We start from the raw sequence: 12,938 nt of genomic DNA on the forward strand, positions 1-12,938 counted from the left end.
TAAATTACACTTCTAGATAAAATAACACAAAACTCCCAACAATAATGGTGATTTTTGTTTGTATTTCTTTTGTTTACAATAAGATAGAGGTAGTTTTTTTTTGTCCAAACAATACCTCCTCCAAAGATGTTAATACGGCCTATAAGAGGTCTGTAATAATTGATTAGTGTTTAGGAGCTGCTGCAGTGGGGTGGGGGGGGGGGGTAAGGGGGGGGAGGTGGAGGCGCTCCTATTTCAGCCCCTGACGCACTGCCTCTGGGGAGGAAACGGAGCTGCAAAGTCAGTCCAGCTCTGCTGTATACAGGGTGCAGGGGCAGGAGAGAGAGCCAATCACCGGAACGCAAGGGCTCCCTTTAAGCCTGACATATCACCAAGCAGGAACAAATTGTCCCAACAATCAACATCCAAAAGCGGGGGAAGAGTGAAGAGGAGTGGATCGTATAAGGAAAAAAGCGGAAGGATTGCATCGCGACTAAAAAGAAAAAAAGAAAAAAAAAAGAAATAAAAATCAGCTTTTGGATTTTCCCAGGGTGGAGTGAGCCGGGGCATCATGTCTATTTTACCCTCTTTCGGCTTCACCCAGGAGCAAGTGGCGTGCGTGTGCGAGGTGCTGCAGCAGGGCGGAAACCTGGAGAGGCTCGGACGCTTCTTGTGGTCTCTCCCCGCCTGCGACCACCTCCACAAAAACGAGAGCGTCCTCAAAGCGAAAGCGGTGGTGGCTTTCCACCGGGGCAACTTCCGGGAGCTGTACAAGATCCTGGAGAGCCACCAGTTCTCGCCTCACAACCACCCCAAGCTGCAGCAGCTGTGGCTCAAGGCGCACTACGTGGAGGCGGAGAAGCTGCGAGGCCGGCCGCTGGGAGCCGTGGGGAAGTACCGCGTGAGGAGGAAATTCCCGTTGCCGCGTACGATCTGGGACGGCGAGGAGACCAGCTATTGCTTCAAGGAGAAGTCCAGGGGGGTCCTGAGAGAGTGGTACACGCACAACCCTTACCCGTCTCCGCGGGAGAAGAGGGAGCTGGCCGAGGCCACCGGACTGACCACCACGCAGGTCAGCAACTGGTTCAAAAACAGGCGGCAGAGGGACAGAGCTGCCGAGGCCAAAGAAAGGTACTTTTTTCCCACCATAGAAATAAAATTAAATTGAAAAAAACTATATATACATGCGTAAAAGTTGCCCGGAAGTACAAAAGTTTATTTACTTTTTGCTTCTTTTACTCCACAAATCACATTTTATAATTTGATTTATTAAGATAAAACTGTATTGTTATTATAATATGAGAATTTAACTATTTTTATTTGATGTATTGTATTTTTGAAACTGTTTATGTTATTTTAGTACAACTCTACTTTACTGTATTTTCCTTATTTAACTGTGGTTGTTGTTGAAGTGCTTTATAAATAAAGTTGTTACGTTATTGACTAAAAAAAACACCTCAATCCTCAAGCTCCAGATCTTAGCTAAATACGAATAGGCATCCAAGTAACGCTGCCTTCATTTCTTCCAGAGAGAACAGCGAAAACAGCAACGCAGGCGGCAACAAACAGAACCAACTGTCCCCGCTGGATGGAGGCAAGTCTCTCATGTCCAGCTCAGAGGACGAGTTTTCCCCCCCTCAAAGCCCCGACCAGAACTCAGCGCTTTTACTTCAGGGCAACATGGGCCACCCGGGGGCCTCCGCGTACTCCATGCCCGGCCTGGGAGCCCCACAGCCGGTGCACGGCATGCACGGACACCCGCATCAGCTCCAGGACTCCTTGTTGGGACCCCTAACCTCCAGTCTTGTGGATTTGGGCTCTTAAAACCGGGGGCTGGTTTTTATTTGACGAAGAAAAGAAAAAAACCCACGGAAAAAAGGACTGGTAAATGTATCAGATTCATGTAAGAAATAACATTATTGTAGCTTATTATGTAGACTGACTTGTTTGTCGTTACATTTGATATACGACAAAATCCCTTTATGCGCTTAAAATCTGGATATCACCCTGACAGGAGGTTTTATTATCTCTTACATGTAAAAAAAAAAATCACAATAGCAAGACTTAAAAACCCCTCATTGGAACACTTAAGTGGACTATACCCATTTGCTTAATTTATGATATATATTTTTAAAAGAATTCCAGTCAGGTCATGCCATTAGATTCAAATAAAACAAAAAAAGCAATGCATTTGTCTCAATTATATTATTTTTTTTAATGTATTTGTGAATTATTCTCTACTGACAGGTTTTATTATCTCTTACATGTAAAAAAAAACACAATAGCAAGACTTAAAAGCCCTCATTGGAACACTTAAGTGGACTATACCCATTTGCTTAATTTATGATATATTTTTTAAAAGAATTCCAGTCAGGTTATGCCATTAGATTCAAATAAAATGCATTTGTCTCACTTATATTATTTTTTTAAATGTATTTGTGAATTATTCTCTAAAATAGAAAGCAATCTGAATATGAAGTTGTGTGTAAAACCGGTGCTTTATTTGATTAATTATACATTTCGTCTATTATGAAGGCAAAAGTCTATTCACTATAGTGTAAACAGAGTCCTAAATGAAATGTACACATTTGCAGTATTTTGTCAGGAGGCTGCTGTGTAAACACCTTTTTTTTAAATTCGGTTGAAATTATTTTTTTGCATTTAAAATTGATCTTTTTTTTTTTTTTTTAAACCATGTTTTCTTTGCAGTCACAGAGTTTGTTCTATTGGTTCCGGGCCATGGGAAAGAGTCAGTACTCAACCTTTAAAGCAGTGGATTTCTCACATGTAAATGGAAAACATCCTCCAGGAAAATGAAGGGGAAAAAAAAAAAAAACAAGATAAAGGTCAAGTTCACTGGCTGACTAAATAAATATATAAGCACAATTGAATACAATGTTTTTTAAGTAATTCAACAGAAAACATAAAAATAATAAAGATGATAAACAGTAATAAGTGAATGTAGTGATCAGAATATGTAGGGGACATATATCCCCCCCCCCACACACACACTCATGTCAGAGTAAATTGTTTTGAGCAGAGAGCACTGAGGATTTCCTGAGCATAATCTGAAACAGTTGCTGTTAGCATTACTGCGTGATTGCAAAGATTGCAGGGCTGCAGGGACTCAGCACCCTGCTTCATTTTGGGGGGTCAGTGGGTGGAAGGGGGTGCCTCCGGCTATTGTGCATCCCGGGGCGCCGCATCTCTATGTCCCTTCCCAAGTCTTTGGCTGACGTATTTATTCGAAATTTAAAAACAAATGGCAGAGCTTATGGCATTGGATTGCTCAATTACTAGCTGGAGTAGTACTACAAGGCAACAAATTGTTATACAGTAAACCTCGGATATATCGGACTCGGATATATCGGAAATTCGCTCACAACGGACAGATAAAAAAGAACCGATTTTTCTGTAATGCATTTCCAATAAAAATTCATTGCATATATCGGATTTTTTATAACGGATTTCGCCTATTTCGGACAAAATCTCCAGTCCCGTTCCAATGCATTTCCATTAAATTCCCCTCGCATATATCGGATGGCCGCATCGTGGCGCTCCGATTCGCCGAATCGTGACAGGCCGCTATACGACGTCATTTGCAGCGTTTGCAGCGTTGCCTGCGCGTCCAGGTACATTGGAAACATAGTCAAGGAAGTGCCTTTTTATAACAGATAAAATCCGATTTACGCATATACCGGATATAAATCTGATATATGCGTAAAACGGACATTTTCCGGTATACGCATATAACGGATTTCGCTTATATCGGACAAAACCAGTGGGAACAATTGAATCCGATATATCCGAGGTTTACTGTGGTGAATTAGTGGCCTTGAAACGCTAGCACGGCTTTTTCTAATTAAATTAACAAGTTAATTTTGACAAAATTAAAACCGGTCAACATTCAGATTTGTTACATTTGTAAAAACTGCAGTAAAAGTGATGTTTAGATCTGATTACTCCATGACCCTTGCTATTATTACACTTAAAATATTCAACAAATTACTGCTCCTCATGTTCAAAGTCTTAAGTGAGGACCGTGACTCATGATTGTGCACAACGGTGACTTGCTATATAAAAGTTTGGTGAAGGAAAAACAATGCAAAGTTATATGCGCTATAGTGGGAAAAGGTCCGGCATGTTGCTTGAATAAATATACAGTAAACCTCGGATATATCAGATTCAATTGTTCCCACTGGTTTTGTCCGATATAAGTGTAAAAGTTCTAGTACTAGATATAAGTATAAAATGTCCGTTTTACGCATATATCAGATTTATATGCGGTATATGCGTAAATCGGATTTTATCCGTTATAAAAAGGCACTTCCTTGACTATGTTTCCAATGTACCTGGACGCGCAGGCAACGCTGCAAACGCTGCAAATGACGTCGTATAGCGGCCTGTCACGATTCGGCGAATCGGAGCGCCACGATGCGGCCATCCGATATATGCGAGGGAAATTTAATGGAAATGCATTGGAACGGGACTGGAGATTTTGTCCGAAATAGGCGAAATCCGTTATAAAAAATCCGATATATGCAATGAATTTTTATTGGAAATGCATTACAGAAAAATCGGTTCTTTTTTATCTGTCCGTTGTGAGCGAATTTCCGATATATCCGAGTCCGATATATCCGAGGTTTACTGTACTAAGCTATGAAGTCAACATATCATAGGAAACACTTTTGAGGACTGTACATATATTCTTCATAGAACATCTCAATACTTTTACGTAAGTCAAAGATAAACCAGTCAAAGGACAAGCTCGTGATGATCCCATCATTCGGAGTCTCCGACTCTTGGCACCAGAGTGTGGCTAAAATATTGACAAATTAACAAACAGGTGATCACAAAGCCACCAAAGGGACTCTTCATACCTGTTAATCTAATGACAACAAGTCAGGCAGAGCAGAGACACAGTCGGGATTAAACAGGCGTTGCGGGGGCCGCATGACAGTACTATACCGCGCCATCAGTCACCTTCAGGATGTGCAAGAGACTCAACTTATATCCAATACGGAAACCGGTTATTACGCTTCTAATCACTCTCAAATCCCTTGTTTCCGAATAGGAGAAATGTGTCTTTTATAAATGTATGTGCAGTATAAGCCACCATGTGTCTTTCCGAGGTGTTTAATGATAAAAAAAAAAAAAAGGGCAGGTTGGGTTCATCGTTGCCAACAGCAGCAGCTGCTGCTGATGGCAAACAGGGTTCCAGTCATCAACGGGGCATTTCATTTGTCATGGCTGTAAAGTGGCAGTGGCTCTAAATCAACAGCAGGAAGGGCTTGGACGTGTGTAAATAAACATGCAGAGCGTGAGCCCGCGCCGTCGGCCAATACATTGGCTACATTGGCGTTTGGCTGGCAACGGCAACGTGTGTGCATGTGATCTATGAGGAAGCTAACACTTTATGGGGTGAGTGCCCTCATACGTGGTTTGACGGTAGATAAAGCTTTGGCGCACACAGGAGCTCGGGGTGTGACACAATCCCAGCCAGGTATCCATAATCACAAGGTGGAGGAGGGGGGAGGGGGGGGGGGGTGATGAGGGACAAAAGGATCTTTTCAGGCTGCCTTTTAGAGGGGAGGAAGAGAAGCGGAGGGGGGGTAAAGAGAGATTTTCTTACCAATGATGTATGGATCTGACAATGTTCCTGCCTGGCCCAGAGGCACATGCGGTCATTGTGTGTATACATACTGTATGTGTGTGTGTGGGGGGGGGCAAGAGAGGAGAACGGAAGCAAGGCATACAACAATCTGGTAAAACAGGAAAGGGTTTTCCTTTGGTTTTTGAAGTTCTGCATAAAAACAGACTAGAACGTTTGACTTTACTTCCTTGTTCAACTATCCTAACAATCAATTCATTGATTCTCTTCTATTATTATTATTCATTCATTTTCTACTGCTTATCCTCACCAGCTGTCTGTACACCCTGGACTGGTGGCCAGCCAATCACAGGGCACATATAGACAAACAACCATTCACACTCACATTCATACCTATGGACAATTTGGAGTCGCTAATTAACCTAGCATGTTTTTGGAATGTGGGAGGAAACCGGAGTACCCACGCAAACTCCACACAGAGATGGCCGAGGGTGGAATTGAACTCGGGTCTCCTAGCTGTGAGGCCTGCGAGCTAACCACTCGACCACCGTGCAGCCCATATTTGCATATTCACAATAATTCATGGTTCCATTTATCACAGTGAGTCTTCCAGGCCCTGATGCAGCAAAACAGTCCCAGACCATCACACTACCACCACCATATTTTACTGTTGGAATCATGTTCATTCATTTTCTACCGCTTATCCTCACGAGGGTCGCGGGGGTTGCTGGAGCCTATCCCAGCTGTCTGTACACACTGGACTGGTGGCCAGCCAATCACAGGGCACATATAGACAAACAACCATTCACACTCACATTCATACCTATGGACAATTTGGAGTCGACAATAAACCTAGCATGTTTTTGGAATGTGGGAGGAAACCGGAGTCCCTGGAGAAAATCCTGCTCGGGGAGAACATGCAAAATCCACACAAACATTTCACCAACATTTTATTTTATCAATTTCACAAACAATTAAAATGAATCAAATGATTTTCAAAGAAGGATGTACATTTTTGCATAGAGGCCTACTATCAACAACTGTCAGTCCTCTGCATCAATCTCCTGGTATGGCTGCTAACCCAAGTTCATCATTTTATAAGGCTAATAGATTATTAGAAAACCCGTGTAAAAATCTAAACTAACATTTCTTACCATGCTGTTAACTTCAGAGAGCAGCACAAACTGGGTCTAACAAGGACACAAAAACGATGCACAACTGTGCAAGAAGACAAATATCTGAGTGTATTTTAAGACAATGACGCCTCACAGGTCACCTGGTAGCTGCACTAAATAGTACCACCAGTACCACCAGTAACACCAGTGTCAATATCAACAATTTGGAGTCGCCAATTAACCTAGCATGTTTTTGGAATGTGGGAGGAAACCGGAGTACCCGGAGAAAACCCACGCATGCACAGGGAGAACATGCAAAATCCACATAGAAATGGCCGAGGGTGGAATTGCACCGGGTCTCGGAACCACTCGTCCGCAATGCAGCCGCTGTTAATGTTCCTTAGACCAAAAGCTAGTCTAGACTGTAGTGCACTCCACTTTACATCAACTGCATTATGGTGAAAAATCAATTTCAAACAATCATCTCAATTATTCCTGATCAATTCATTGATCCCTCATTTATTATGCTCATCCGTAATACAGACAGCAATGTAATTCCCGGCCGCACAGATCTGCGAAAACTTTGGGAATGAAGACTTTGTAAGTACAGTACTCAGTACAGTTTTACACAATGTTGTGTTCCGCCATTACTGTTGACCGTGACATATTTGTGCGTGCCCAGACTGCACAAATCCACATTCGTGTGTATAACTTATGCTTTTCAGAAGTACCGTTTTGTGGTAATCCTATCATTTTCAAAGACTTCCACTTCTACACTCCCGTTCAAAGGAGTGTCTGTTTAAGTTAGAAAATGTAAACAACCGTTTTTTTTTTTGTCTTTGCAAATGGCCCGTGAGAAAGTGAAGAAATAAAAAAATAAATAGACTACAGCCCATTTCCTACACTATAGAGTCTGATGATATATGACCCAAAAAAGGTGAGTTACTCCGATGGGGCCACAAGTTCAAAACCGCGCAAGAGTAGGAAACCGACCATCCGAGAGGAAGCTACTATGTGACTGAGCTGAAAGAAATATTCATCTCTGTCTCCCGGCCAGCTGAGTGATGGATCACCCCGGACGAAGAAAGAGAAGAAGACATGGAGGCGGAGGAGTAGAGCGCTGATTAACCCTGACTTTAAGGCGTTAAATAGCATGTTGTACGTCAAATGAAGGACAGTGTTATGTACATTATCTTGTTGTGAAAGAGGAAGGTTTCATTACCTTACAAGGACTTAGATAAGGACTTAGATAAGGACTTAGATAAAATGCATGGGTAATCAAGAGAAAGTAGGAAAAAAAGAAATATGCCGGGAAGCTATATAACATATAGCAATTATTCATATTCTGGAGACAAACACAGGTTTGATAGTGGAGAATCGGATATCCAAATAACTTTGGAGAGACAAGATAAAAACAGTAATGGTAATGGTTTTATTTCATTTGAACATGCATCAGATTACAATTGAATGCATCACATAATCAGTTCACAGTTCCACATGTCCAAAAGGAGTAGGAAGAAGCAAAGCTTATTAAATCCTACCCCTCCATCTGGTACTTTTACAATCAGTAACTGTTACATTTGTTCACTTCCTGCTTTCCATAATGTCGTATAACACATACCCAAACAATGGACAGGCGACTCTTTTGAACGCATATTGTTCTGAGAAGTCAAACCCTTTAACCCAGTAACCGGAACTACGTTCCTCATCACCGATATCCGACTAGAACTCGGCTCACGGGACAAAGTGTGTGTGTGTGTGTGGGGGGGGGGTATAACACATACACAACATTGGACAGGCGACTCTTTTGAACGCATATTGTTTTGAGAAGTCAAACCCTTTAACCCAGTAACCGGAACTACGTTCCACATCACTGAAATCCGACTAGAACTCGGCTCACGGGATAAAGTGGGGGCGGGGGGTATAACACATACCCAACAATGGACAGGCGACTCTTTTGAACGCATATTGTTCTGAGAAGTCAAACGCTTTAACCCAGTAACCGGAACTGCGTTCCTCGTCACCGAAATCCGACTAGAACTCGGCTCACGGGACAAAGTAAGTGGGGGGGGGGGGGGTATAACACATACACAACAATGGACAGGCGACTCTTTTGAACGCATATTGTTCTGAGAAGTCAAATCCTTTAACCCAGTAACCGGAACTACGTTCCTCATCACCGATATCCGACTAGAACTCGGCTCACGGGACAAAGTGTGTGTGTGTGTGGGGGGGGGGGGGTATAACACATACACAACATTGGACAGGCGACTCTTTTGAACGCATATTGTTTTGAGAAGTCAAACCCTTTAACCCAGTAACCGGAACTACGTTCCACATCACTGAAATCCGACTAGAACTCGGCTCACGGGATAAAGTGGGGGCGGGGGGTATAACACATACCCAACAATGGACAGGCGACTCTTTTGAACGCATATTGTTCTGAGAAGTCAAACGCTTTAACCCAGTAACCGGAACTGCGTTCCTCGTCACCGAAATCCGACTAGAACTCGGCTCACGGGACAAAGTAAGTGGGGGGGGGGGGTATAACACATACACAACAATGGACAGGCGACTCTTTTGAACGCATATTGTTTTGAGAAGTCAAAGCCTTTAACCCAGTAACCGGAACTACGTTCCTCATCACCGAAATCCGACTAGAACTCGGCTCACGGGACAAAGTGTGTGTGTGTGTGTGGGGGGGGGGGGGGGGGGGGTATAACACATACACAACAATGGACAGGCGACTCTTTTGAACGCATATTGTTCTGAGAAGTCAAACCCTTCAACCCAGTACGTTCTACTACGTTCCTCATCACCGAAATCCGACTAGAACTCGGCTCACGGGACAAAGTGGGTGGGGAAAGGGGGGAAGGTATAACACATACACAACAATGGACAGGCGACTCTTTTGAACGCATATTGTTCTGAGAAGTCAAACGCTTTAACCCAGTAACCGGAACTACGTTCCTCGTCACCGAAATCCGACTAGAACTCGGCTCACGGGACAAAGTGGTGGGGGTAAGTCACAATTGATGCACTACACAGCTGATGTGGATGTCATACAACTTCATGTCAGCTGATGAACAGCAGTCAGTCTCACTGACCTTCACAGGAATGTCCGCTGGGTTTACTATACCACATGATAGGAATTATATCTCAACCTGATCAATAATTGATACCCTCCACCGCTCTAAAGCTTTCATGAAAACCCAACCAAACACCACTTCTGGCTGGAGGCTGTCTACGGGATGGGCAGGCGTGGCAGACACAACAAGAGGAAAAGGGGTATGGGATATGGGATAATGAAATCTAACTCACACTCCCAAGGGACATCACCTCACCCATCATGGGGCTCACAAATAGCTCAAGGACCCTCTCCTTTCTAAACATACCGGGCCAAGCCCAAACATCTCTGCAGCCATACCTTCCTGACTTCCCTGCAGCTATATGTCCACTTATTTGTTTGGCGAAGTTGGAGTGACAGCACCCCGAATATGAGCTGCCATCTCCCCTCCCTTTTGCCCTTCATCTTTATACCGCAGAACCGGATAAAATACCCTTCTTGGTTCCATGCTAGGAAAAAAAAAAAGAAAAACATTCAGGAAATGAAAGTTGTAACACGATCCTCTGTGTGCCAAACGTCTCCCTGAGCAGGGACAAAAGGCCGGCAGAGAAAAAGCCGCTGTGCCTAGTTTAGTGAGCATGATAGAGGAGAGCAGGGAGGCTGGCGCTGAAAGGAGCACAGAGGACGAGACAGATGGATGCAAAGTAGAGGACGATGAGAGAGGACAGAAGAAGAAAAGAAGAAAAAATAAACCTACAGTGTGTTTTCCAGCGGGTCTCCAGCCCTCATCATTTCTCAATCAGCAGTCATGGTCCAGATCTTGACATGCAGGATGGAGAAAAGGAGGATAAATGTTTGATGCCCGATCTTTTCACTTCTATTACACACTCCAATGTGAATGATGCAGGGATCTGGGCCTCTCTCTGACTTTTACCAGTCTTAACTAAGCATTTGAACATCCCTATCTTTGACTTGTCTGCTTTGCCGCTATCCCAGCACCAATCTCTCACTGAGCACCAAACTGTACCCTTCATACCCGCCCACTCACGCATGTACTGGCCTTATTACAAACATTGTGTCAAACTGCCAAGTTTGACAGTGACTAGCACCTTCCTAGCTACCAATTCAGGTAATAGGATTCACCAACAGACAGAAAAACAAAAACAAAAACAAAAAACTTGAATTATATTAGGAAAGCAGGAAGTGAACAAATGTAACAGTTACTGATTATAAAAGTACCAGATGGAGGGGTAGGATTTAATAAGCTTTGCTTCTTCCTACTCCTTTTGGACATGTGGAACTGTGAACTGATTATGTGATGCATTCAATTGTAATCTGATGCATGTTCAAATGGAATAAAACCATAAAAAATAAAATAAAACAATTAAAAACATTTTTTTTAATTAAAAAATAAAAATAAAAAAACTTTAATTATATTAGAAAGGCAGGAAGTGAAGAAATGTAACAGTTACTGATTGTAAAAGTACCAGATGGAGGGGTAGGATTTAATAAGCTTTGCTTCTTCCTGCTCCTTTTGGACATGTGGAACTGTGAACTGATTATGTGATGCATTCAATTGTAATCTGATGCATGTTCAAATGAAATAAAACCATAAAAAAATAAAACCATAAAAAAATAAAACAAAATAAATAAAACAAAATAAATAAAACAAAATAAATAAAATAAATAAAATAAATAAAATAAAACAATTAATTAGAACAATTAATTAAAAAATAAAAAAATAAAAAACTTTAATTATGTTAGAAAGGCAGGAAGTGAACAAATGTAACAGTTACTGATTGTAAAAGTACCAGATGGAGGGGTAGGATTTAATAAGCTTTGCTTCTTCCTACTCCTTTTGGACATGTGGAACTGTGAACTGATTATGTGATGCATTCAATTGTAATCTGATGCATGTTCAAATGAAATAAAACCATTAAAATTTAAAAAAAAATATTTGAATTAAAAAATACAATTAAATAAAATTAAACTATATTATGAAAGCAGGAAGTGAACAAATGTAACAGTTACTGATTGTAAAAGTACCAGATGGAGGGGTAGGATTTAATAAGCTTTGCTTCTTCCTACTCCTTTGGACATGTGGAACTGTGAACTGATTATGTGATGCATTCAATTGTAATCTGATGCATTTTCAAATGAAATAAAACCATAAAAAATAAAATAAAACAATAAAAAAAATAATTAAAAAATAAATAAATAAAAACTTTAATTATATTAGAAAGGCAGGAAGTGAACAAATGTAACAGTTACTGATTGTAAAAGTACCAGATGGAGGGGTAGGATTTAATAAGCTTTGCTTCTTCCTGCTCCTTTTGGACATGTGGAACTGTGAACTGATTATGTGATGCATTCAATTGTAATCTGATGCATGTTCAAATGAAATAAAATCATAAAAAAATAAAAAAAATAACTAAAATAAATAAAATAAACAAAATAAATAAAACAATTAATTACAACAATTAATTAAAAAATAAAAAAAACTTAAATTATATTAGAAAGGCAGGAAGTGAACAAATGTAACAGTTACTGATTGTAAAAGTACCAGATGGAGGGGTAGGATTTAATAAGCTTTGCTTCTTCCTACTCCTTTTGGACATGTGGAACTGTGAACTGATTATGTGATGCATTCAATTGTAATCTGATGCATTTTCAAATGAAATAAAACCATAAAAAATAAAATAAAACAATAAAAAAAATAATTAAAAAATAAATAAATAAAAACTTTAATTATATTAGAAAGGCAGGAAGTGAACAAATATAACAGTTACTGATTGTAAAAGTACCAGATGGAGGGGTAGGATTTAATAAGCTTTGCTTCTTCCTACTCCTTTTGGACATGTGGAACTGTGAACTGATTATGTGATGCATTCAATTGTAATCTGATGCATGTTCAAATGAAATAAAACCATTACCATTACCATTACGAAAGAAGACTGCTATTGCTGACCTATGATGATACAGACAGTATCTCACCTACTGACTCACCATCCTATCGACCTAATCAACTAAACCCAACAGCCCAACTAACAACTATATAACCAATAATAATAATAATAATAATAACCAACCAATGACAGACATTTCTAGCAGTCTGGACAAAGCACAACCACGGCACCAGCTAGACACAACATACCAACATGCAGAT

At 41.0% G+C, this 12,938-nt stretch overlaps 2 protein-coding genes across 4 annotated transcripts in view; one reads left to right on the top strand and one right to left on the bottom strand.

The window, feature by feature from the left end:
- Positions 1 to 12,938, bottom strand: part of mnat1 (MNAT1 component of CDK activating kinase) — a 116,780-nt gene that overhangs the window by 69,100 nt on the left and 34,742 nt on the right. The window contains exon 2 of one of the 3 annotated variants that reach the window (XM_058091527.1): positions 10,530 to 10,591. The exons of the other annotated variants lie outside the window; for them this stretch is intronic. The gene's annotated coding sequence lies outside the window, so the exon portion shown is untranslated. The remainder of the gene's footprint in view (positions 1 to 10,529; positions 10,592 to 12,938) is intronic. 3 annotated transcript variants of the gene reach the window in all.
- On the top strand, positions 283 to 3,553 carry LOC131140792 (homeobox protein six1b). Its single transcript, XM_058091530.1, has 2 exons — positions 283 to 1,110; positions 1,509 to 3,553. The coding sequence occupies exons 1-2, from the start codon at positions 551 to 553 to the stop codon at positions 1,801 to 1,803; spliced, it is 855 nt and encodes a 284-aa protein (XP_057947513.1). The 5' UTR covers positions 283 to 550; the 3' UTR covers positions 1,804 to 3,553.

This window comes from Doryrhamphus excisus, chromosome 13 (genome assembly GCF_030265055.1).
Source record: "Doryrhamphus excisus isolate RoL2022-K1 chromosome 13, RoL_Dexc_1.0, whole genome shotgun sequence".
NCBI classification, from domain to species: Eukaryota; Metazoa; Chordata; class Actinopteri; order Syngnathiformes; family Syngnathidae; genus Doryrhamphus; species Doryrhamphus excisus.